At 54.5% G+C, this 24,200-nt stretch overlaps 7 protein-coding genes across 7 annotated transcripts; 4 read left to right on the top strand and 3 right to left on the bottom strand.

The window, feature by feature from the left end:
• Positions 1-6,857: 6,857 nt before the first annotated feature.
• Positions 6,858-9,317, top strand: A1O5_04523 (uncharacterized protein; the record flags this gene model as incomplete). The annotated part of the gene is made up of 1 exon (XM_007745128.1): positions 6,858-9,317. The coding sequence occupies one exon, from the start codon at positions 6,858-6,860 to the stop codon at positions 9,315-9,317; it is 2,460 nt and encodes an 819-aa protein (XP_007743318.1).
• Positions 9,318-11,947: 2,630 nt separating this feature from the next.
• A1O5_04522 (ATPase) lies at positions 11,948-13,008 on the bottom strand (the record flags this gene model as incomplete). Its single annotated transcript, XM_007745127.1, has 2 exons — positions 11,948-12,447; positions 12,597-13,008. 2 exons carry the CDS (start codon positions 13,006-13,008, stop codon positions 11,948-11,950), a joined length of 912 nt encoding a protein of 303 aa, XP_007743317.1.
• A 640-nt stretch (positions 13,009-13,648) lies between these two features.
• A1O5_04521 (uncharacterized protein) lies at positions 13,649-15,092 on the bottom strand (the record flags this gene model as incomplete). Its single annotated transcript, XM_007745126.1, has 2 exons — positions 13,649-14,923; positions 14,982-15,092. 2 exons carry the CDS (start codon positions 15,090-15,092, stop codon positions 13,649-13,651), a joined length of 1,386 nt encoding a protein of 461 aa, XP_007743316.1.
• A 923-nt stretch (positions 15,093-16,015) lies between these two features.
• A1O5_04520 (uncharacterized protein) lies at positions 16,016-18,028 on the top strand (the record flags this gene model as incomplete). The annotated part of the gene is made up of 1 exon (XM_007745125.1): positions 16,016-18,028. The coding sequence occupies one exon, from the start codon at positions 16,016-16,018 to the stop codon at positions 18,026-18,028; it is 2,013 nt and encodes a 670-aa protein (XP_007743315.1).
• Positions 18,029-18,557: 529 nt separating this feature from the next.
• On the top strand, positions 18,558-19,811 carry A1O5_04519 (uncharacterized protein; the record flags this gene model as incomplete). The annotated part of the gene is made up of 1 exon (XM_007745124.1): positions 18,558-19,811. The coding sequence occupies one exon, from the start codon at positions 18,558-18,560 to the stop codon at positions 19,809-19,811; it is 1,254 nt and encodes a 417-aa protein (XP_007743314.1).
• A 722-nt stretch (positions 19,812-20,533) lies between these two features.
• A1O5_04518 (uncharacterized protein) lies at positions 20,534-21,490 on the top strand (the record flags this gene model as incomplete). The annotated part of the gene is made up of 1 exon (XM_007745123.1): positions 20,534-21,490. The coding sequence occupies one exon, from the start codon at positions 20,534-20,536 to the stop codon at positions 21,488-21,490; it is 957 nt and encodes a 318-aa protein (XP_007743313.1).
• A 424-nt stretch (positions 21,491-21,914) lies between these two features.
• A1O5_04517 (squalene monooxygenase) lies at positions 21,915-23,402 on the bottom strand (the record flags this gene model as incomplete). The annotated part of the gene is made up of 1 exon (XM_007745122.1): positions 21,915-23,402. One exon carries the CDS (start codon positions 23,400-23,402, stop codon positions 21,915-21,917), a length of 1,488 nt encoding a protein of 495 aa, XP_007743312.1.
• Positions 23,403-24,200: the final 798 nt, after the last annotated feature.

Below are 24,200 nucleotides of genomic sequence, written 5' to 3'. Positions count from 1 at the left end.
AGTGAACAGCTGCTCAGCAGTCCAACGCCCTTCTACGGAGGACGGACTTCGTCATGGGACGGTTATAACACCTGCACGTAACTCACGGCTTCATCGTTCGAAACGGTTCACGAGAGCGATGATCGAACGACTAGGCTCGTTTGCGTGATGGGAATAGCGCAATGGGGGTTAGGAAAGCACGCGCCTACACTGACTTGCTTGAGGCACGCCAAAACCAAACTGAGCTACTTTCCGTCAGCTTCGAAGACGTGGATCGGACAATCTGCGTGCCGATCAAATCAACCGGCGTAATGATTAATCCCAAGAATGTTTCGTCATTGCTTTTCTATCTTGGACGCACACCGCCTACGACGGGAGGAGCGATCATGCCCGGACGCATGGAATCAATGGTCGCTTTCCCTGGTCCGTCCTCATCGCCGTCCTCTCTTGCTTGACGATAGCCATTCGACAGTGTGCCGGCATGAGGGCTGATCCGTGTCTATTGCTCTGCCAGCTGCTGTAGCTGCCCCATCGCTGACTTCACGTTTTCGTTTCGTTCCGATTTAAGGGATCTAGCTAGTCGGCAGTCAAGCTGTTCGTATCACTGCAAATCTGACTGCATTATAGGAGGCCCAAAAATGAGCCATTGGTGTCCTGCAACGAGCGAGACATGGACATACCGTCAGTGCTACTCCTAAAAGTCCTGCAGGTTTTATGGACTACCACGTAATAGGAATGAAGTTAGACGTGACGGTCGGCAGCAGAGATCGTCCCCTTGCTCAAACATTTGAGCATGACACAAAAATGTCGGGACGACACCTAGTATTGTACAAAGAGTATTCCTTTTCTACATCCGACATTGTATTTGTACGCCCGACTCCTTCTCTCAGCTCTTGCCAGGGCTCTCAAAGTGATCGAGGATCTCCCACCTCTGCCCAGTGCCTCCAATATCTCTGATTCATCGAATAACAATCTCTCGGCCATCTGCCCAACCAATTTGTCTGAGTCCATAAGGAGGCATCTTGCAACCGCGCTTAAGAGCGAGTGACGCGCTAGAGGACAGCGCAGCACGAGCCAAGATGGCGAAACTCGCAGCCTCAGGCTCAAGGTCGATTGCGAGAGTATTGGACGCGGGCAGACATTAATGGGCAGCCCGTACAAAACGAGGTTGACCAAGTAAAGGAGAGGGACAGCTTAACTGCCGGGACGGAAAAGGGACGAGATAGCTAGAGCACAGATTAGACCAAAGGCAATAAGATAAAAGGACCAAAAGTCCAGAGAACTTTCTTTTCCTTGTACAAAGGAAAGGGAACTGTCCAGACTTGTTAGGGCAACAGCGAAACCATGGTCTGCTTCGAGGTGGCCCCAAACGAGGTATCCGTGTCGAGAATGCAGAAAGGAGATGCAGGGCCGGGAACAAGAAAAAGTCTGCCAAAGAGTGTCGTCGCCTCGCCCATCTCCTTGTAAGAATCAATCAATGCCATCATGGCGAAAGTGAAGAAGGGTCGCAGGTACTGAAGCTTCGCGCTAGATTGGTAAGGGGCTGCTCCTTCGTTACGCTTATTCGAGCAATACTACCGAGTCCCCTTGGGCGCAGGATGCGAAAACGCCTCGCAGCCTTCACTTGGGTCCATGTTCAAAGATATCCTATCGCCGTCACCCTTCCGCTCTCACCTTCGGTTTCCTGTTCAACAAAGCTAACCCTCGTGTACTGGGTATTCATCAGTCATTGGAAAGAATCACTCGAACCTACGCAAGTCTGACCGACCACGTCCCGTGAACTCCTGCACCCCACAAGTCTCTGCCCACCTGCTCGCTCCCCTTCGATTTATCTGCGCCAGTTCTACTCGATGTCCTGGCTTCTGTGCTCATGACTATTCTGCCTGTGTCGGACTAGATTCGAGCTACTGCGGAGTGCAATGTTCACTTTTAGATATTGTCACAAAATTTTGCGGCTCCATGGTTATCACCCTCTCGACTTTCAGAGGAGCCTCCGGCTTCGATAGCATCGGTCTAGCTGGGAGGCTCGCGGTCCTGTGAAGGATGGGACGTTTCCTAGACTCGCGGACAGCGTCTTAATCCACCTTCTAGCGGAAACGTGAAAGCGCATCGAGGTCGGACTAACTTATAGTCGAGATAACAAAAGTATTGAAAAGCCAGGAAACGGACGTATCTGTAAATATACCAGGGATTCGGATCTTCGTAGATCGATTCTAGGAAAACCCCCTTCTTTCAACGATACAACGTAAGCTTTTTCGGAGCGGGCTTACTAAAGGATCCCGGACCCTCGACTACTGCCAGGTGGCGTATTCTCGCAGAGCATCATCGCGAAGACCAGGAAATTCCAGTGGCTGGAGTCTGGCTGCGTCCGAATGATGCCCTGGAGTCAAGCGACCGTTTCTCACCTTCGGCCTGTGACATTTCCTGAGACTGGCTAGGCAACACGTGAGTGATGCTGATGGGGAGTATGCCAGGGTTAGAGATCGAAGCCTGTTTTCCTCTTCGGTCACTTTTTTTTGCCGGTCCGCAATCAATTGTCGCTGAAGGTTGAGGGGCACGTCATTATCCGTGGTCGGCATTCCGTGCTGCGCAACGTGTGCTTCAACGATTTTGAAGTATTCCTTTCTCCACTTGTGATGATTCCCCTCGGAGTCAATCCAGCAGTGCGAACCCGACTCTCATGACGTTCGGACAGCGCATGAGTACGTACACATCCTGCCACCAAATGCGCGGTCGCCCCGACTCTTCTTGCTCTGGGGGCGATCTCTCGGTCCCGTTTCGCCAGCGTATAACTACTGGCTGATCTCGGTCCTCGCTTACCAACTCTTCTCTTGGACTGACTGGCTGACTGTGAATTAGTTTCCACATAGTAGAAGAAGAGTTTGACTTGGACTCTCTTGCCCTTCTAGAAATACGGGCTCCGGTCGAGCAGTTGCTTGTCTGTGCGACTCAATCAATCTCAGTTCCGTCATATCCCCTAGTGAAGTCTGATTGCGAACGCTCTATGACGGAGACCACTACCTTGGTGTCGTCGTGCCGTAGTCGTCGGCTTCCAGGGAACCTTCGGTTCACCAATTGCTTGAGCCGGTCTTGCAAGGCCAACCTCCGGTAGCCGCTGAGAGAAACCGCCACGTCGGGCTCAGACTGGGTAGCGACCGCCTTGTTGTTCAATCTCACCTTCCACTCGATTAAGTAATGGAAACGGTCCTCGTCATATGTCTTCTGTGGGTCCTAATCCTTCTCTTCCAAAAATGACAATTTCTCTGGATGTGAAGATGGATGCTGGCTCCGCGCGTGTGGAGTTTCGTTCGGTCTCCTGCGAGGGACGACGGGTTCAGGAAGGGGGGAGGGTGAGTCGCCGTCTCCATAGGTCGTGACGGTACCTGGCAATTGTGAATGACCTTGTGAAGCAGCTGAGATGGCCATTGCAACACGAAATACTTCATCCAAATCAGGATACTCGCTCATGGCGATAATGGAGGTCTAGTGGGGGTAGGGGTTGAGATGGGTTGATGTCGAAGTGGGTGGAAGGTATCTGGTCCCCAAGTCTCCCTGCGGTCCGCAAGTGAACACCTTCGCACCTTGATCGCATCTCATCACTGTTACCCGTACCTCTCTTCACGCACAATAATTCCTTCTCCTGCATCTGGATCAGCGTACAGTACATTTGTTAGTGCCATTCCGATCATGCCAAAATCAACAGATCCAACGCCAGTTGTAGGACGTTTCCCGCGCCCTGGGTTTGGGGTTCCATTTCTCTTTCCCCTCCCTCTCACCAACACCGCACATCATCTCGCATAGTATGTCTCTCGTTTCCAATCAGAACCGGTCCAGTGGGTATCATTTCATCCTGTGTTCGATCATCCAACTCTTTTAACCCATATTTCAGCCGAGGGAGCCGATTTCAATGACACCGAATGGGTTGGAACGCTGCGGAGGCATCGCGATCTTCGTGACACCTCACACTCGAAGTGGCACCACGCCACGTCCGATCTACCCTCCGCGTCTGGGTTTATCGCTTTTGAGCTCGAAGAAAGTCGGTAAGATCATCGAAGACAGGAGCCCAAAGTACTGCAGCGCGCAGCGCAGAGTACAAATGGGCCATGGAGCTGGTTGCCACTGCAGGCGCGCATGGCTGAGGAGACACGGCGGTCGGCGCGTTCCCACATGCCATGAACACTTCGGACAGGAGAAGTCGCGTCTAATGGAGAATCAAATATCTCGAGGCTTGTTCTGACAAGATCTGCACCAGCTAGAGCAGGGTGCCGCCCCCCAGAAAGTGTGCGGCTCAGGTTGCCCCTAACCACGGCCGGAACAGCCCGGCTAATGCGGGCAGAGGCAGCACGTTGAATCCGCACAAAACCCCCGCGGGAGCCAGGCACTTCCCACGTCTGTGGGTAGGCAGGTTTCGACAGATGACAGTCACGTGCCAATGGATCTGACCAATAAAATCGTAGGGTTTTCTGCGGCACGCTCACAGGCACACGGCCTTTTTGTGCTCTTCCTCAATAGTTCCGATGAACACAATATCAATACAATTGAGTCAGTCTAACACTCCTTGACACGACGCATCTATGGCACCTCCCCATTTGCGCGTGATTTGATAAGCTCATACCGTGTATCATGGTTACTGAGATAGGCCCAGAATGACAACACCTCCCCGGCGTCTGCGTCCTGTCTTTTTGTTTGCTCGAGCGTTATCGTCCAGGTGGAAGTCATCGTGCATGCTTCATGCTCAGACAGCTCTTCAGCGTCCACTCCGACCAGCTCCGTCCATGCCGACTCATATGCCTCGAGCTCTTCGTAACGGGTGATGCCCCGTCCGTCTCAGATAGGTGCCTGCCATCGCCAGGCCAAAGGGGAGCTATCCAGGTGTTTCGCAAGATCGGTGCCTATCACATCCAGTACTTCGTTAGTAGAAATGAATAATATGTTACAAATTCTCTATTTTACATTGGGAGAAATATTGGCCTGATCGCTGTGACAAGATCAGCGCGCCGTCTCGCCCTCACACAGTCGCTGCACTCTTCAATGCTTTCCACAGCCTTTGGCAAGCCAGCCTCGCGAACCTACTGTTGATGATAATGTGGCTCTGAGAGCAAGGAGGGAAGAATGGTCGAATATCGTACCCTGTCGACGACGGTATCCCAGGCAACTATGGATCATCGTAATTGTCGAAGATCAACAGCCCCAACTAGTTCCTAGGCTCGGATAACTATCGCCGCTCGCGCTCGACCCTGGACCGTCTCGTCATCCGCGTTTTGTACTGCTGTAGTCGTAGACTCGCGATCAATCACTGTACCAAGTGTGGCATACTTTATCTCCAGCCAGTTTCATCCTTCGCATTCGGTATGAGCAGATTTCGCGCTGTCGCACTTCACTTGATCGTCCGATAAAAACATCCGCATCAATCTGCGGCGCTTTTCCAAGGCAGACACCACATGAATATGAAGCTGCCAGTTACGTCAAGGTTTACTACGACAGCTCTTCGAAGATGTCATCGCCCGTCTTACACGCTGCTGGCGATTGCGTACCGCTGGTGATTGACCCAAGATTGGAGGGGATCCGATATCGTTCTCCTCCCCCTCTTCAAGATTCTAGCCCCCCCTTCAATATTGTAAGTCCCTTCTAACATTGTGGTTCCTCTCTAATATTGGAAGAGCGATCTGGCAAGGTGCGGACCTACTGGTGCTCCAGTCTAGAAACAAAGAATCTTGTGGAATCTGTTTTTGGAGAGCTGGTTTTCCAAACCCCGAACGTGGGCGAAAGTCCCAGTAAGCCGCTATTTAGAGTACCGTTGGGCCGTGAAAAGAGGGGACAATCCTGAGGGCTTCGCAGCCCTTGAACCGGGAGGGGGGCCATCTAATACACCGAGAAGACCTTTCTTCAGAGAGGGATGAGGAGAGGGGGTCGAAGGGAGAGGAATGGCGACCCGCTTCCAGGATGCCCAAAATCAGGCACGTACGCAGCAGATGCTACAAAGTGGAATTTTCGGGGTCGGGAACAAGCCAACAGAATTGTGGCCATCGCCCAGCCCGTCCGGCGCACGCGGGATCCTGGTTTGGCGCAGAAGCGAAAATGCCATCGTCGAGAACAAAGGTGGGGAGGGATGGCCAAGGGTGAGGAGGGTGATGGAGGGTGAGTCGAGGCGAGCAGGAAGTGAGCGGCGTTTAAAAGCGGCGTCGGGCTGGCCAGCGCCCACATGAGCTCGGTGTCGATTTACCTCGTCTTTGCGTGCCTGCCAAGAAGAAGCTATCGAATATTCCCAGAGGAATATAGTCCAACGTGTTGGCAGGATTGTCGACATTGATGAATCTCTTATGTTCGAAAGCGGAGTACACGAAACCAAGATCCTCGCCTTCAGTGGTCCAGTTTGCGGTCTTTACGCAACTCCTGAGATGAGCAATGTGTGACGGACCTGGTGCGGTATCCTTGGAGTGCTCGCTGGTAAGCTTGAGGACTTAGCCGGCATTAATCAAATACTTGGTACTGTGCTCCCAGGATTCTGCAGTCTCGCTGAACGACCAAACCCCCTGGCTGAGCGAGGACGATTTCCTCGAGACGATCGTCTATAGAGCTACTGTTGTCCATGCCCTTTCGCACACGGGATGCCATGTATTTTTCTAATTACGCCTTGAACTCCCTCTCAATAGTCGTAGCCATGTCCGCGTCCCGCGGCAACCAGATGGGTTCCCTATGAGTCGCACGTTTCTCTCTGCCGTCTGAGGCCCATGTCCCAAGGGCATACTGGGTAGGGCGGCGTCGCTCTTTTACCTAAACAAGGCTGAGCCTGCCGGGAATTTTCAACCCCTTGGCGTCGTTTTTCCATATTGATCAACCTCAATTTCTGCCTCATTCCGCTCCGGTCTTCTCGATCAATGTCTCCTCCTCTCGTTCAAGACGAGTACCTCAGCGTCGGCGGAAACAGACACAGCGCAGCAGCCGACTGGTCAAGAACGTCAGGCATCCTCGCCTTTGGCGCCGATCAAAATGTGGGGGTATGGTCGCCGGGGAATGACTCGGGACACGGCATATCCGCCTTGCTCTCTGGACACACTGGGAAAGTGACAAGTGTGAAATTTCTGAGCACAGCCCAGAATGGATCTACTGAGCTGTTGGCCTCGGCCAGTGCAAATGGAGAGATCGCGGTATGGAGACAAGACGCTCCAAACCTGCACTGGGTATGCCTAGTTAAGACAATGGCCCATGAGGGCGCTGTCAACGCCATCACCTGTTTAAGTCAGAGCAACATCCTGGTGACCGGAGGAGCCGACGCGAATGTGAAACTTTGGAAAGTCTGTGAAACAGAAATCCGAGCCTTGGCTACACTCGCCCTCAAACCCAGATTCATTCCGCTGGCTCTAGCTGTCAGCCCCTTTCCATCTCCATCTCCTCCTGACCATGCTTACTTGGTCGCCGGAGGCACTCGGAATGATATCCAAGTGTGCGCCATCGAGGGTCTATTATCGGCCCCAGTGTTCCATCATTGCGTCACTCTCACTGGACACGAAGCATGGGTGCGATCTCTGGCACTTGCACAATTTCCAGACGGAGGTGCCCTGCTAGCTTCTGCGAGCCAGGACAAGTATGTCCGGATCTGGCGCTTTCAACCGAGTGACAGCAAACCCACACAGCAACACGCCGAGCTGGACGCAGTATCTGCCGTAAGCCGAACCCTATCAGCAAAGGTCCAGACCGTGTCGGCCGGGGAGTACAAATACTCTATTACATTCGAGGCACTCCTTGTCGGCCACGAAGATTGGATCTATTCGGCGGCGTGGAGTCCCACTAGCTCACAACTCCTCACCGCCTCAGCCGACGGTTCTCTTTCGATATGGAAACCGGACCCGTCGTCGGGAATATGGATCAGTATGTCTCGCTTGGGAGAGATCAGTGGAGCAAAAGGGGCCACCACTGCGACAGGTTCAGCGGGAGGGTTCTGGACAGGATTATGGGGTCCTGACGGCAAGACCGTCACTTGTCTCGGCCGCACGGGCAGCTGGCGACTGTGGCAGTATGACGAGGCCTCACAGTTTTGGACACAGAGATTTGGCATCAGCGGCCACACCAACTCCGTCAACGGCATCTGTTGGACCCCGGACGGGAGCTACCTTCTCTCCACAAGTTCCGATCAGACGACCAGGCTTCATGCAGAATGGAAAAGAGGTCAGCAGCGGAGCTGGCATGAGTTCTCGCGGCCTCAGATTCACGGATACGACCTCAATTGCATCGCGAGCACGACGCCGTATCAGTTCTCCTCGGGGGCAGACGAGAAGCTGTTGCGCGTGTTCAACGAACCAAAGGATATCGCGAACATGCTCCATCGACTGTGCGAGATTCCATCGCCTCCGGAATTAGCGCACATGCCCGACACCGCTGCCATCCCTGTGCTGGGCCTGTCGAACAAGGCCATGGAGAATAGTGAGGAGACTGGAGACGGTACTGCGAATGAGGCCCTTAGTTCGACCCCTATTTCAACCAGACTCGGGCTTTCACTGCTTAACATCCAAGAACCACCGACGGAGGACCTGCTAGCGCGCCACACTCTATGGCCCGAGCACGAGAAACTATACGGCCACGGTTCGGAAATCTCCGAGGTAGCGACGGCCCCGGACGGCAGTGTCCTCGCCACAGCATGCAAGGCGAGTTCCCTCGACCACGCGGTGATCCGCCTGTACGACACCAAGGACTGGAACGAGATCAAACCGCCTCTGTCGGCGCATTCTCTGACCGTCACGAGACTTGCGTTCTCCTCACAGAATGCGGGATACCTACTGAGTGTAGGACGAGATCGGCAGTGGGCAGTGTTTAAGAGATCAAGCGACAGTCCCAAGAGCTGGATCCGCGTCGCCTTGAATGCAAAGGCGCACACGAGGATGATTCTCGACGCCACGTGGCTCACGAGTACTACCAACGCGAATCCGAGCTTCGCCACCGCTGGCAGGGACAAGCTTATCAAGATATGGTCACGGGATCCCGACAACAGCGAGAATGAGAACACCTTCGCAATGCGATTCTCGATCGCGCGAAAATCCCCGGTTACGGCTGTCTCTTCCACCTCCTGCAAGATGAGTGGCGTGCTCGCCGTGGGCGAGGACGACGGCAGCATCTCGCTGCATACTATCGACGTAAACAGCGACCTCAAGATATTGCGGACTATTGAGGTCCCCAGACACCTCTGTCCCTCGAAGACCGTCAATCGGCTCGCCTGGCGACCAACCACCAACGATGACGGACGTGATCACAAAGAACAAGGCCAATTAGCAGTGGCCTCGGCTGACGGAACAGTGCGGATACTGAGGATAAACTGGGCAGAAATCGACAAATCAATGACGTGACGGGAGTCGAAATTCTCAACTGGGCTCCTCCAGAGAGTTCATTTCCTTGGTGCCCCCTGGTATGTGTGGTGAAGGAGGACTTTGAAAACAGAGGGCATCCTTCCCTCCAAGACAGCGTGATTGAGATCCGGGTGTAGCCGGAGGCTAGATTCTACCAGCAGAAGAGCAGCCAGACTCAGATGCGAGGTCGGTCGGCCCCCCACTACTCAATGTGGCTGGCCGGCCAGAGAAGAAATGGTCAAGATACTGTGGCATTAACCATGAGACCCCTGCTAGCCGACATGCTGAATCTTTTTTTTTTTCCGATTTCCGGGCGTACTATACATCCTCCAGCGAAGCAATACAGAGCGAGAAGGTATATCCTGGCACCTGGTCTATTATCAACTTTTATGACTTCGCTTGTCCAACTCGCACTAATCAACCCAAATCCCTCCATATGATTCGTGTTGAGCGCTATACCGCCTGGTTCCTTTTGCACATTATGTGTTGTACAGATCTTATGTCCACATACATTTGAACAAATGTGTCCGGATGTCGATAGGAACCTGCTGTCTCTGCGTTTCGATCCGATAACGCCAGGAGGCCGAGTTAGGACCAGATGCAGCCGAGAATGAGGGTAAAAGGGGAGTAGCGTCTCCGAGATCGTTCTCAAAACAACTCCCAAAATGAAGGAAGGGTGAATATGTTGCTGGTTTGGTGCTTCTGTTACAGCGTATGTGCTGTCCCAGAGGTGGGCATACGGCCTCGATCATCGCTCATCAATGAGGGTAGAAATGACAGACTCAACCAGAACGCTGGTGGTCCCCACATCCCCGTCAGTGAGATATAGGAGCCATCAGCACCGGGACCATGAAGTCCGATGAAAACGACAATAAGGAATGCCACTAGGGAAGGTGCATGCCGAGCGAGGTTCATTCTGATGCCGAACCATTCGTTCTGGGCTTGTCAAAACATCTCAAGACTTGCCAGGCACAGCGCGACCACCATTCCCTGCCAAAGGTCCCCAACATGTGCTGAGGGCATGAAACTGAGGAAGCAGATCATGGATACCCAAAATGACAAAGTCTGATGGGCGCCCGCTCGGCTGGCAGTGTGTTGGCCGTCAGAATGATGGGTGTGCTTGGTTGTTAACCAGGCAATTGACGCCAGCAGAAGCCCAATGGCAACACCACCGCGTGCCAGTGGTGAAGCCCATCAGAGACTTTATTTTCGGCGGGCCTTCGCCCGCAGACAGGGTCGTCTCTCCTCTCAATTGATGGATCCTGAAGTCCCTGTCAGAAGGAAAGCATCGAACTCGGGTTACGGACGAACCATTGCAGTTGCAAGGACCGAGAAGAAGGTCCATAGGAAAAGGACCGACATTTTGAGAATAAACGAAAGAATGCCCACAAAAAGCAGGAGCGTTATCCGGAAATGGGATTGGATTCTGAAACACGTCGAGAATGAGTGAGTGCCGGCCGTGAGGCTATTCATTCAAAAAAGAATCGAATCAATCCGAGTCTACACGACGATCGAGTTGGTCAGGTTGAGGAGCGAAAATCGAGAAGAGCATCCTGAGAGCAGAAATCAGAGCTGCTTTTATCCCTCGAACATGACGGCTAGGGGACTCTCCTTCGAAGAGTGAGGCTGCTGAGTCCCCAGTCCGCACGGGGAATGTGATTTCGCCCTCATTTCTCTGTGCTGCATCACTGTCCAGTCGTCCTTGGAGGAGATGGGACTGCACAACGGGTTGTCCGCATCAGGCCTAGATGAAGCTGTCGGAAGCCCGACACGCTCGACGCGTCGCAGTTGGAGGCCCCTTCAACACGAATGAAACGCGATGGCACGTGACCGGACTGTGCAAGCACTTTGCGTGGCGAACACAGTCTCCAAACGTCCTTGTAGGGATGGAATGTGTGGCCAGAATTTGTCCCCCCATGCTCCCCTGCGGCGGTCGCTGGCCTGCCAGGAAGACATGCCCAACCTCTTCTTTTCAATGCATAGACCTAGTTAACCTCAACCTCTGTAGGACAATGCAGCAGTTCAAACCCCCCAATCCGCGACATGACCCTCCCCGGGACTGGGGAGGTACCAGGGGTATCAAAGGAGCCCACTTCTTCCTGGTATGATTGATTCTGACTCCGAGCCAGCTACCGGAAGGATATGCCTTCCTCGGCAAGGCAGTGCAGGCCGGATGGCGGCTGGCCACAGTCAGAAGGGGAGAAGGAATAAGCTTGGAAAAGGCACACCGCGACGACACGGCTACCATTTGTTGTTGCCATTCCTATCATCTCGACACCTTTTCTGGCCGGGAACGAGGACAGATACCAGAGGTACGAAACCAAAAAACCATCTCACTTCTATTCCTCAGATACATATGGTGTTAAGACCAAAAACGGCTCCGCTGCCGCCACCCATCTCCCGGATGTCTCCTCTCCTCAAGCGCCTGGCAAATGCGAGATGATGCGCTCAGTGATTTTGTTGAAGAACAGACGGGGGGCATCAGAGCTTGTATGTATGTACAAGTACGGGGTACGCTCCAAAAACAGCCTCAGGCAGTGGTGGGCGAGAGATAGCTCGAGAGAGGACAGAAAGCAGATCCTCCACTTTCACCTCCACTTTCACCTTCACGGTGTAAAGCGTCTGTTGCCTTATTTCCACCCCCAGTCATCTTTCGCTTCGCGCTCCTTTTCTTTCTCATCAGCCGCCAGCGGTTTCTCGGCCCCGTACCCTCCCTTGCCGTCGTAGCTCTCGTACGTCTTGGCCTGGCCGCCGTGGTATCTGGGCCCGCGCTCCGCCAGGTCGTCCTTGAGCCACTTGAGCACCAACTCGCCGAGCTTGCTATTGCCGCTGTTGTCGTAACGGTCGAACTCGGCGTGGTACTTGGCCATGGGCCCCCACTCCTTGACGCGACCCATGTGCATGTGCACGAGGTGCGTGGGCCAGCCGACCAGGTTGTCGAGGATGTGCGTCGCGTAAACGATCGTGGCCCCCCGCCGCTCCGTCTCGCCTCTCAGCCAGCTCAGGAAGTTGCTCCGGCTCAGCAAATCCAAATCTACCGTGATTTCGTCCAACAGGAGCACGTCCCAGGGTCGGATCAGGCCCATGGCCAGCTGCACCCGCCGTCTTTCGCCGTCCGAGACCATGTGCACTTTTTACCCCCCCCCCGGAGCCAAGGAGATTCTGTCAGAACTGCGCTGGACCGAACAGGGAATAGGGAATAGTTGTGTGAAGACGATGGAAGGGAGAGAAGGCGGGAAAGAGAGAGAAAACACAGAGAGACATGGATCGAAAACTCACTCCGCCATCGAAGATCGATGTCCAGGATCCGCACCAGCTCATCCCGCCGCTCGGGGTAATGTAGCCCGCCGACCGAGTCCAGCAGGATGGGCACGGCAATGTCGGTGCGCACAATGGGGTTGAGCACCCACTCCAGCCCCAGATAGGTGACGCCCTCGAGCCCGGCGGCGAAGGGGTCGACGCCGGCGATGAAGATGGAGCGCGAGGGCGCCAGCTTCTTGCCGGACAGCAGCCTGAGGAGTGTCGTCTTGCCCGCCCCGTTGGCCCCGATCAACAGCGTCCTCGAGCCCGCCGGCAGCTCGAGGTTGATGTCGTGCAGCCCGGCCGTTCCATCGGGGAACTTGTAGTTGAGCCCTCTGACCACGATGTCCGGCTTGTGTCGAGTCGGGTTTGAGGACTCCTCCGACGACATTGTTTTCCCTTCCTTCCTTTCTCTCTTTCTTTCTAGAAAGTGTGAGGACTGAATGAGTGGAGGTGAAATAAGACTCGAGAAGATCCATCGAAGGGTTTTCTTTGATATTTGAGCACACGACGCGGCTTTGATTCGACCAATCGGTCTGTGCCCCGTTTTTATGTATGACATGATTAGCATGAGTCCGCACAAGCCGAATTGAAGAAGTGGCATGCCTGGAGTCCGTCTACTAGCTAGTATGAATCCACCGAATCTACGATAAATGGCGAATGGGAATGGGAATGGGAATGGGAATGGGAATGCTGGGCACATCCGATCAAATCCTTGACTCCGTATTGTTGGGTATATTTGACCTTTTCTGCCTGGAAATGGAATCTCGACGCCCTATCCCACGCCTTCTGCTATGCTCCAATGCCGTGCAGGTTGCCTGTGTTCAAATCATGGTGTGCTCGCTCGCTCGCTCACTTCTATGTTGTTTCAACTTGCTGCTATTATTATGGGCTTGTTTCCTGTCTTTTGAGCTCCATCCCGCCCCTTGTATGCCGTCAGAAAGAAAAGACATCACAGTCCATCAAAGCCAAGCCCTCTCAACCAGTTTTTGAATCAAGATCCTCGTGCTTGTTCCCATTAGGCTGGTCACTCATTGGCAGTAATTTGCGGGAAATGGTCCTTTCATTCCCCTGAGCTCCCCCTGCCACCAATCATCGGTACTTTCAGTTTTCTTGATGACTCGAATCCGATCGCCTTCTCGAAATGCCAGGTCTCCCTCACTTTGGCCGTCAAAATCGTACAGTGCTGTTACAAAAATGGTTTGCTGCGAAGGTAACCTCGGCGGCGGAGGTGGCGGGGGTCGTTTCTTCTGTGCAATTGACGCCGCTGTCGCAGCAGACACGGCCGGCGTACCAGAGGGATGTCGATCACGAGAGAAATAGTCTGTGTTCGGCCCTGCTGGAGAATAGGCCATCGGTGTCTGATAGACCGACTGTGAAGGGGATGGGCTGGCTATGAATTCCTGCGGAGTGGCTGCACTCAGCACAGATGACGCTGCGGGCGAGGATGACAGCTTGACTTTCGGCTCAAATGACGGGGAAGGTGGAAGGGCCCTGGCCGGGGAGACAGACTGTTGGCGGTGAGCACTGAAGGCTGAGGCACTTGGACGGCGATACCCATTGGCCGGTTGCTGACCGTTCTCCATCGACGTCCTCGCTGCTTTTCCATTGGCCAAGATAGCCAACGACTCAGCCTCACGTTGCACGGGTTTGAAGGCATCGTTCCACAATCGGATCACTTCGTCCATGGGCGGAGCCGGAGAAGGGAAACCTTCCTCTGTACAGTAAGTGTGAAGCATGGTGTAATAATGCCCCAGCAAGTTGTTTTGGATCTGAATTTGAGCAGCCAGAAAGTGGGGAAGCAGCGAGAAAACCGACGTCAAGAGTCGAGGAAGACAGCCTCTCAAGTTGTCATCGGCGGCGTGGTATGCTTCGGTGGCTGCTTCCAGCTCGGACTGGGACTTGACGAGGGCCGCATTGTCTCGTTCCGACCGCTTGGTCTTCTTGAGATAGGAGTCGACCCTGTTTTGGTACCGTTCAAAATCGAGTTTCCGATCCTCGCGCTTTTTGATCGTCTTCTTCATGGTGTGCAAGCTGTCCTTTGCATTTTGAGCGGGCCTGATGAGCCTTTCCTCGACCTGACCGAGGTCCTCGGTGAGATCTCTCTTCAAATCCTCGTACTCACTCTTAATTCTCGCGGTCCTGCGGACAATGTGATCGGGCGTCTGGACTGGGACATGGCCGTGGTAGTCGTCGCTGGCACCCACAATCGGAGCGTACAGGAGGCTGAACTCGTCGAATACCCGATGTTGGTGAGTGAGGATGGAGGTCCAAGACTCTCGCCATGCTTTGGAGGCCTCAATGATCTGAACCGAAGTCAGTTGGTGGAGGGCAGGACATTTGGCGGGATAGTTGGGCACGTACCTTAGTCAACAACTTATCCGCCTCTTCAAAGTCCTTGAGCAAAACCGAGACCTGTTGTTCATCGGCAGACCTTTTCATGTACTTGCCAAAATGCCGCTGGACACTGTGCATGGTGGCTGCTGGCTTGCTGGGTATCGGGCAAGGGCAAGACCGTCACAAGCACAGTGGCCTGAGGAATTTCTTGTGAGGAGGCCAGAATGAGGATGTTGAGACAACGGCGGAGGCGGATATGATTTCCAGATGTCAGACCGCAAGCCCACTCAAGAAGAGCGGTACGCAGGTTGCTTGGTGGCACAGGACTGTTGCCGCTGCCACCAGTGTCGCTCTCCCGGTAGTCGGGGGGATTTAAGGTTAGGGCTTCGATCAACAGCGAAGAGGCTCGTCAGGCTGGGAGGAAACGAACGGCGGCGGCGGCGGGGATGGTAAGGAGAGAAAATGTATTAAAATTGCTAACTGGCCAGCAGTCTAAAAAGTTTAGCCTTTCTTTCCATGCGAGTGAAGTACACGAGGAGAATGCGAGAAAATTAGTTGGACAGTACGAGGTACATAAAGTCAAGCAGCAAAATGTAGGGGTGCAGGTTGAGCCAGGGAAAGGGAAGGAGGCACGGCGGGAGGCGTACCGTGTACTGGGTATGATACCTAAGGGTTAGCTAAGGAGAGACAGGGCTAGTGGGCATAGGAGGGCATGGGATAGGGAGGGGGGGGTTTAACCGGGTGCTTCCAAGTCTGAGCCTCACTAGCCTTAGCCTCCCTGCAGCCTCCTCTTTGGAGTCTGCAGCCTGCGCCCGAGTTCCAGCCTCAGTTGACGCGCGTTTCCCACCCACTCTCCCACCATCAAATCCACTCACCATCCGTCAATGACATGCTCTAACGAGACTTCTCTTCCTGCTGCTCCCTCTACTCCTGGACTGACTAACGACCGACACAGCTTCCGCCATCCTCTCCATTGGCCGGGCCCCGACATGATGTCGCTGACAACCACCTCAGCCTCGGCTCCTCCCATTCATTCCGGGTACAATCAGTGAAATGTGACCATGGACACCCTTACTTCCACTCACCGCGGGTTCGGTCCTGCCAGCTTGACCGTTGCTCCCACCCAAAACACCGCTCCCGTTCATGAGTTCCGCTGCCTCTACACGCGCGACCTGCACAAGAAGGCCAAGAAATGGCACGATGGCTCTCTGCGTTTCCACACCTTCAACCGACGCGTCATGGTCTACGACGACGCGAAAAATTACATTGGGGACCTCCACTATAGGCAAGAGGGGGAGTTTGCTGAGGGCGTTGAGATCCAGCTCGACCGCGGTGTCATGGTGGAAGTCGGAGAGCGTCTCGGTGAGACTCAAACGGACTTGGCCCCAATTCTCGAAAGATCGCGACCAGAAAAGCCTGCTCTTCCACCCCGACAGGCAACGGTCCTCGCAAATCGCCCTTTGTCAACTGGCCCCTCTCAAAGACCCAAGTCGTTGCTAGAAGTGCTAGGACCTTCTCAAGGTCGACTCGGGCGTGCAAGATTACCCGTGCACTCTCCTTTTGAACAAAGATGGTCATCCAGTCGCGTCGGGCCAGTTGAATCGCCTCGAAAACGACTGCGACTTGACAGTGACAAGGAGAACTATTTCGATCATGTCCACCACCCGGTTAGACCTGGAAGGCCTCGCTTACCTCAGCCCATGCAGCCAAGTCAGACCGTTCTGCAAACCGCTCGCCGCGGCGGAGCTCCAACGGAATGCGAAGGCTTGATCGAACTGTCGTCAGACGAAGAACCTACAAGTAAACGGCCGCCCACAAAGCCGATGAGGCTAGGGACTGGACCCGGAGAATGTCAAAAGGGAAGCCCAGAAAAGCAATGGCTTACACCCGAACTGTCATGTCCGAGCCCTACGGCACTTGCTCAGGTCGGTTACAGTAAAGTGAAACCGAGCAAAGGGAGACGGAAGAGATCTAGCCCCCCTGGAAATCCGAAGAAATCCACCAATGGCGAGTCTTTGAACGCGTTCCCTCCGCCAGTTGCTCACCGTTCACGACTGCTAATCGGCCAACCGAGGCCTAGGCCCCAGCTGACATGTCTGCTACCGTTCTCGAAAGGTACATCAAGGCCACAAACCCTGGAAGGTTCATGCCAACTGTCGCCTCAAAAGAGTATCAGCACATGCTGCCCTCGTGAGGAAGAAGCGTCGTTGTTATCGAAGCACGTGGCCCGGGCCAGTGTCGATGACGGTAGGCAACCGATTCAGATTCCGTGCTCCGGCCAGTCGAGCGCGCATGAGCTGGTCCAAGATGACAACATCGATTCCAGCCCGCTGTTCATACCAGAGCAGAACTCTGCGCAGAATTCACCTTCTCCCCGACCCCTTCCGACCCAGGAGGAATTTCCCTTTCCCGCGTCCGACAACAGCGAGCTGTGTCAAAGTCTACCGAAATCTAGTGGCCCGTTGTCTGCCATAACTGATCCGGTGACTGTACCCGCACAGCAGCTTCAGATGGATGTTCGAGCAGCGGTCCATGATGAGTGCCCGCCTCCAAACCCTCCCTTAATGGCCCATTCACAAAGTCCCAACCAGCCTGTCCTGTCACCGGGACGACCCGATAGCCTTGATACACGTCCATTCCGACGAGTCTTGTCTGAAAATGATGCTCTAGAGAACGACACATTCACTCTGATGCCAGAACATGCTGTCCCTCAACCACGGAGCCTCTTACCAGTGCTCAGCAACCTAGCGGCGAGGAGGAGTCTGGCCAAGTCTGAGAGTCCCAGCAAACTCCAGCGATGCGCCTCAGACACAAATGCAGTGGACAGAGACAACCAACCTATGGGAGGGTTGACCGAAGAGGGCTCCGACGGGCCCAAAGGACCTTGGACTGCAGACGAGGCGTTTCTCCTGTTTGACTGGTGGCCTGCCGCCGTGGAGAAGCCGGTATACTGGAAGGACGAGATGGAACGTGTCTTGCCGCGTGATATCCCCGCAGCTGTGCCGAATGTTCGGGCTGGTATTACAACAGCACGTCAGTTCCTGTTTCTTCGCAACGACGTAAATGTGTTATGAGGCCTTGACGAGCAAGGACACCCTGTCCAATTAATTCTGGATTTGCATGGCGGCAGAGGCATATGTGGTGAAACACCAGACAAGCTGAACATGCTATATTTGTCTCGACACGCGCTTGATCTTCATCTGACTCGACGCTGCCCCTATTTACTACGTAGGTACACATGCCTAGCCTGACATGTTTCAGCCTTGTTGAGCCTTGTCCTGCGGGCGGAAAACTCCGCTCTCCGTGTGTTGCATTCTTATTTCTTATTCTTATCCTTTATATCCTTATCGTGCGCCACCGCGTGGTACATACATACGCTCGAATGGCATGGTGAATCGAGGGTGAGTAGTACCGAGTAGTTGGATGTGTGACTCTTGAGAATCTCATGTCTTGAGCGGAACAAGGACAACTACTGGGTAATTCATTCTTTGATTTCCTCGACTCCATTGTATCATCTTTATCTTTCTTCACAACGTCACATCCATTACAACCCCCTCGTTGGCTCTGGTCGTACTCTGCAAATAAAAGGAGCGTTATATCACAATGGCCGCATCCGTCATGTCACCGCCGCCCTTCCTAAACCCTTTGTCGGAAAAGCCCTCGGGCCTCAGCATTCTTGACGAAGTTGCGGCAGCTCAAGAACATCTTCGAACACGCCTGGCCGGGGCCCTCACCAACCCTCCGCCCAAGACTGCGCCAGAGACGTTACCGACCGTGCCTCTGATCGACATTGGGCCTTCTTTCTCCGACGACAGCACTCTGCGCAAGGCCGTGGCAATGCAGATCCGTGAAGCGTGCGTGACGACGGGCTTCTTCCAGATCAGCAACCACGGCATCTCGTCCAAAGCCATGGCCGGGGTGTTGAAGCAGGCAGAGCGCTTCTTCCACCAGCTGTCGCCGGAGAAGAAGGACAAGCTGCACATGAAGCACTCTCCGCTCTTCCGAGGATACGAGCCCCACGATTACACGTACGTGAATCCCGACGACATGGGAGGAAGTGACGCCTCGACCTCTCAACAGCAGCCTGAACCCGAGACGAAAGAAGGGTTCAATTGGGGGTATGAGGAACAGCTAGACCCGACGGGCGGAGATGGGAAGTATGTCGAGTTGGACGGGCAATCGCCTGCATCGACAGGTCTGGGAAACATTTGGCCTGCCGAGGAGGATCTCCCGGGCTTCTACGAGGCAATCAGACTCTACTATGGCCAAGTGCTCCAGCTGGCAAGACATTTGTTTCGCCTCTTTGCCCTGTCTCTGGGCCTGGAGGAGGGCTATTTCGACGGAGTCATGACCCACCCAGGCGGAATTGCGAGGTTGTTATATTACGCTGGTCAGCCGGTTGCGAACTCTGCCACCAACGGGGAAGCCAGCACGAACGACACCACTACAGCCCACGAAGAAGAAGGCAGCAAGCTTGGGCTCGGCGCACACACCGACTACGAATGCTTCACGCTGCTCCTCTCCTCGTCCAATCCGGGCCTGCAGATCCTCTTCCCGCCCTCACCCCTCACAAACAACCGGCCCGTCTGGCTCCCCTGCCCTGTCCGGCCGGGAACGTTGACGGTCAACGTGGCAGACTTCCTCATGCGCTGGACAAACGGGCTGTACAAGTCCACCATCCACCGCGTCGTGAGCAAGCCGGGGACCGGGGAGAGATACTCGGTGCCGTTCTTCTTCAGCATCAACTACGACACCGAGGTGGTGCCGTTGCCGGAAAGCGTGGTGGGACCGAGTAACTGGCAGCCGGTCAAGGCCGGGGAGTATATTCTGGAGAGGCTGAGGGCGACGACTATGTGAGAGAGAGACAATGGACCGAGGTGATGGCGCTTGTTCGAATCCCAAGAGCACAAGACAAGGGGGGGTTTACTTTTTCTGCGACACCCTCGTGTTAGGACGAATGAAGTCAGGGAGCTTACGAAAAGAGCATTAAGTCTCCTGGTCCATTCCGTCTCCATGACAGAATGAATCCCCAAGGTCTCCTTCTGGTCTTTTTCAATCTCTCGGCTTCGACTGCTGGGGTCCCTTGCTCGTCCTCTTGGCTATATCTACATAACCGTGCGTTTGCCCCTGTGTCCAATCAGCTTCCACCCTCGGTCGACGGATTACTATACAAATATTATTTCCTCCCCCTACTCCTCTTCTGTTCTCCCCCGTCATGATGGAAATGGAAATGCCACTGCTATTATATCTAACCCCCCCTGCCGTTAGAGGCGGCTTTTCTCATCTCATCCGGCCTGTGGGAACAGGTCAAAGGTAAGGAAGCAAAGAAGGAAAGTAATATATTCTTGTCTCGCTTCCATTCCTCCCTCCCTCACCCCGGCCTCCCATCTGGTCACGGTAGCCTTGTGTTTCTTGAATACACAACGCCGGTTCATCGCCCTGTTGTTTACAATATCCATCCGCCAGGTTTCTCTATCGCACAGGTACGCACACACATTCTCAGGCAAAACCCACACACAGCCACAACCACAATCACAACCACATACTTGTGTATACGGCACACACAATCTCCAAGCATCATGCCACTCTACGCCTCAGTGCACGTCTCCCCCTCAATCCCGTGGACCGCACCCAGCGGCAAACCGGGCGGGCCGTGGTCGCCGATCGCGTGCACGCTGATCCACACAGCTTCGCACGCGGTGCTTGTCGACACGCCCATCACGGTGTCGCAGACCTCGGCGCTGATTGCCTGGATCGAGCAGACGCTGCAACCGGGCGCGAAGCTGGCGTACATCTACATCACGCACGGCCACGGCGACCACTGGTTCGGGCTGAACATGCTGCTGCAGCGCTTCCCGGGCGCGCGCGCGGTGGCCACGCGCGGCACCATCGCGCACATGGAGGGCCAGATCGCGCCGGCCGCGTTCAAGGCCATGTGGGCGTCGCGTTTCCCAGGCCAGATCGACACGGCGTTCCGGCTCGCGGAGCCGCTGCCGGAGACGGGCGCGTTCTACCTGCCCTTCTCTGACGAGGGGGAAGAATCAGAAAAAGACAGGCCAAGCGATCCAGAGGGCTACAAGTTCCAGGCCGTCGAGGTCGGACACACGGACACGCACTCGTCGACGGTGCTGTTCGTGCCGCACCTCCGGCTCGTGGCCGCCGGCGACGTCGTCTACGGCGACGTGCACTGCATGCTCGGCGAGGCCAGCACGCACGCGCTGCGCATGGAATGGGTGCGCGCCGTCGAGACCATCCAATCCTTGACGCCGCGGCCCGAGGTCGTGGTGCCGGGCCACGTCAAGCCGCACGAGCTATGCGGTGCCTGGCACCTGGAGCGCACGAGGCGGTACATCCAGGACTTTGACGCGCTGGTCGAGGGCGGCCAGGTCGCGACTGCCCGCGATCTCGTCGCCCGCATGAAGCAGCGATGGCCCACGCGCTTCAACGACGGGGCTTTGATCGTTGGCGCCATCAATGCGTTCAAAGTCAAAGAGAAGACAGAGCAGCAACAAAAGGCCAAGGGCGGGAAGATGTGACCCCAACGAATTCGTTGAGTAAGGGGAAGAACGAGAGGAAGAGAATGATGACGAAAATGATGCTGCCCCGTGATGAGGAAATACCGTAGTTGAGTGATTTGCTCGCTACAAGGCTGAAGATGATGTATATACACCATACGGAGGACTGTGTATGTACCTCGCTCTAAACAAGACGTTCCATTTCTCCAGACGAGGAAGGATCCAGCGTGCTCCTTCTTTTCGGGGCTTCCACTTCCAGTGCTTCTTGCTCTTGTTCGTTATATTCGCGACTGTGCTGATCAGCATCCATCCATCGGTGTCTGTACATCGCTTTCTGTTCCCCCTCTTCCCCTCTGTCTCGCTAGCATCATGTCCGGAAATCCGACTCCCGTCTTCTTGGTGGCGTCGTTGTCATTGCTGTTGTATCTCTATTCCCGCCCTCCGATCAACGCCTCAATTCCGCAAAAATATACGGGAAAATGACCTCGCACGCCTTCAAAAACACCAACACCCCCTGAACCACGCTGACCGGAAACAGAAGCAAGCCGTTCTCGTGTACAAGCACCCAGATACTCAGCAACGCCACGCTAAAGAAGTGATAAAACAGCACGAAGGGCTGCGGGATGATTCCCCCCAGCAACCCCACAGGCTCGTCGATGCATTTGCCGCCTCGTTGAAAGTATCGAAAACAGCCCCGTTGAAGGTACTTGAGTTGCCAGTCGTCGGCGGCGAACAGCGAGTACAACGCTTGAGCGAGGATGTTGATCACGGAGCTTAGGTTCTTGCGTCGCCAGTGAAACGCGCGGAACTGCCGGAGTACAAGCCTGGTATCTGCGAGATCTGGGACTTTGGTTGGAGAGAGTAACTCGGAGAGCAAGACGACGTCACTGAAAGCAACAGTCATGCCGCCTCCAGTCAAGGGATGGCGCATGTTCATGGCATCTCCGAGGATGGCTAGACCTGGAGTTGTGTTGGTCGTCGGAGGGAGGAAGGAATTGGGCATGCTTCGAAGATTGCCTTTCTCCAAAGCAGCCTGAAACGATGGTCGCACCATAGCCGGTAGAGCCGGGAGCACAACCTTCTGGAGATGACCTTTGACGCCACCGTTGGCCGTCGATGTGGATGCTAACCCGTCTGGAATATCCACCAGCGCCCGAGTCTCGTGGGTGCCGATCTGATATAGCAATACTGGAGCATTGTCACCCAAGACGACCGTTCCGTGTTGCGGGATTGGGAGAGGACAATCAATAAGTTCCAGGCCCCAAAATTTTGACTTGACCTTGGGGGTGTGAGAGATGTACGACTTCCGGAATTTGGAGGCATATCCGTCGCAGATGACGGTCAACGACCCAAAGAAAAAGTCCTTGTGTGTTTTTTGAGTGATGGACTCGACTCCAAGAATTTCTGCGGTATGAGAGGACGCTATGAGTGAAGTAGCCTCAGTCTCGAAGACGGTAATGTTTGGATGTGACATTGCTGTAGCGCGCAATCGAGACACAAACCGACCATGGTGGAACGACCGCCCCTCTGCTCTCTTGGGATTTCCTGGCTTTTCTGAAGCCTGATGCCGTGCGTCACCCGGTATTGCGGGATAGGGAATGGGCACCTGCTCGTCATAATAAATCACGGTGTATCCATTGACTGGGATCGCATCGATGTCGTCGAGGGTATGGCGCAAACCCAACTTTTTCAATGCCTGTACACCACCAGGCTGCAGGAGTTCCCCGACTATGCGATCCGGCTCTTTCAACGATCTCTCGAGGAGGATGACACTGCGCCCTTGATTTGCCAACGCCACCGCCAACGAAGCCCCCACGACGCCCGCGCCCACGATAACAACATCGGCGTCATGATGTAGCTTTCGTCTCTCTTCCTGGTGGTCCAAGTCCGAGTCGACCGAGGACTCTGAGGGGGTGTCGAGTATAAGAGGCATTATGGGAGGTGGGCAGGTGAGAGAATGCGTCGAGGAGAAACGTTATCTAGGCATGAACCAGCGGTGTCGAGATCGTCGAAGGGAAAGAAGTTGCTTTTAAGACCAAGAGGCTTTGTTGTGGAACATGAAGGGTTCTGTGGCGTGAGGCGTGGTGTGATAAACAGCAGAAGGAGTTGAGAAGAGTCCCATCAAGACTTTGCGGCGACTGCATGCCGCATTGTGCTGAGTGTGACGACTTTACTTCGTACACAAGGTCGAGAAACGCTGGGGACCACAATAAAATACCAGGACGGCTGGTCATTGGCCACGCATATCAAGCGAGGGGGGTAAACTTGAGAGGATCATGCAAGGCACAGCAAGTCGTGGCTTTGTCTCCTTCCGAATCGTACGAGCGAGTCGACATTGGTCAGCCTCGCCTGGCTCACGTGACCATTGCAGCCTCGCCTGGTAAGGGGCGAGGGAGGCTTGGAGGGAGGTTCTCGGTAAGGAGGGCCAGAGGGATTTGCACAAACGCCCTTCTTGGGTTTAACAATGGTCACGTTCCTTTCGTTCATTCTCTCTAATCTGCTCATCTACTGTCCCGGCTTCCCCCCCGCCCGAGCAATCTTACAATCTCTCCTTTCTTCTCAGCCTTGGTTTTTCCCCTAGTCGGTTTATATCGCTCCAGTAGCGGGCTGAAGCCATTTGAAATTTGACGCTTTTGTGACCCCCTTGCTCTATTCTCCCACCTGTCCACAATCAAAGTAAAAGGAATAAAAGAAAATCAAAGCCCCGACGACTGGCTGGGTTCGCAAGGGA

This window comes from Cladophialophora psammophila, assembly GCF_000585535.1.
Source record: "Cladophialophora psammophila CBS 110553 chromosome Unknown aczJe-supercont1.6, whole genome shotgun sequence".
Taxonomy (NCBI): domain Eukaryota; kingdom Fungi; phylum Ascomycota; class Eurotiomycetes; order Chaetothyriales; family Herpotrichiellaceae; genus Cladophialophora; species Cladophialophora psammophila.
This window is presented reverse-complemented; position numbering and strand designations above follow the sequence as displayed.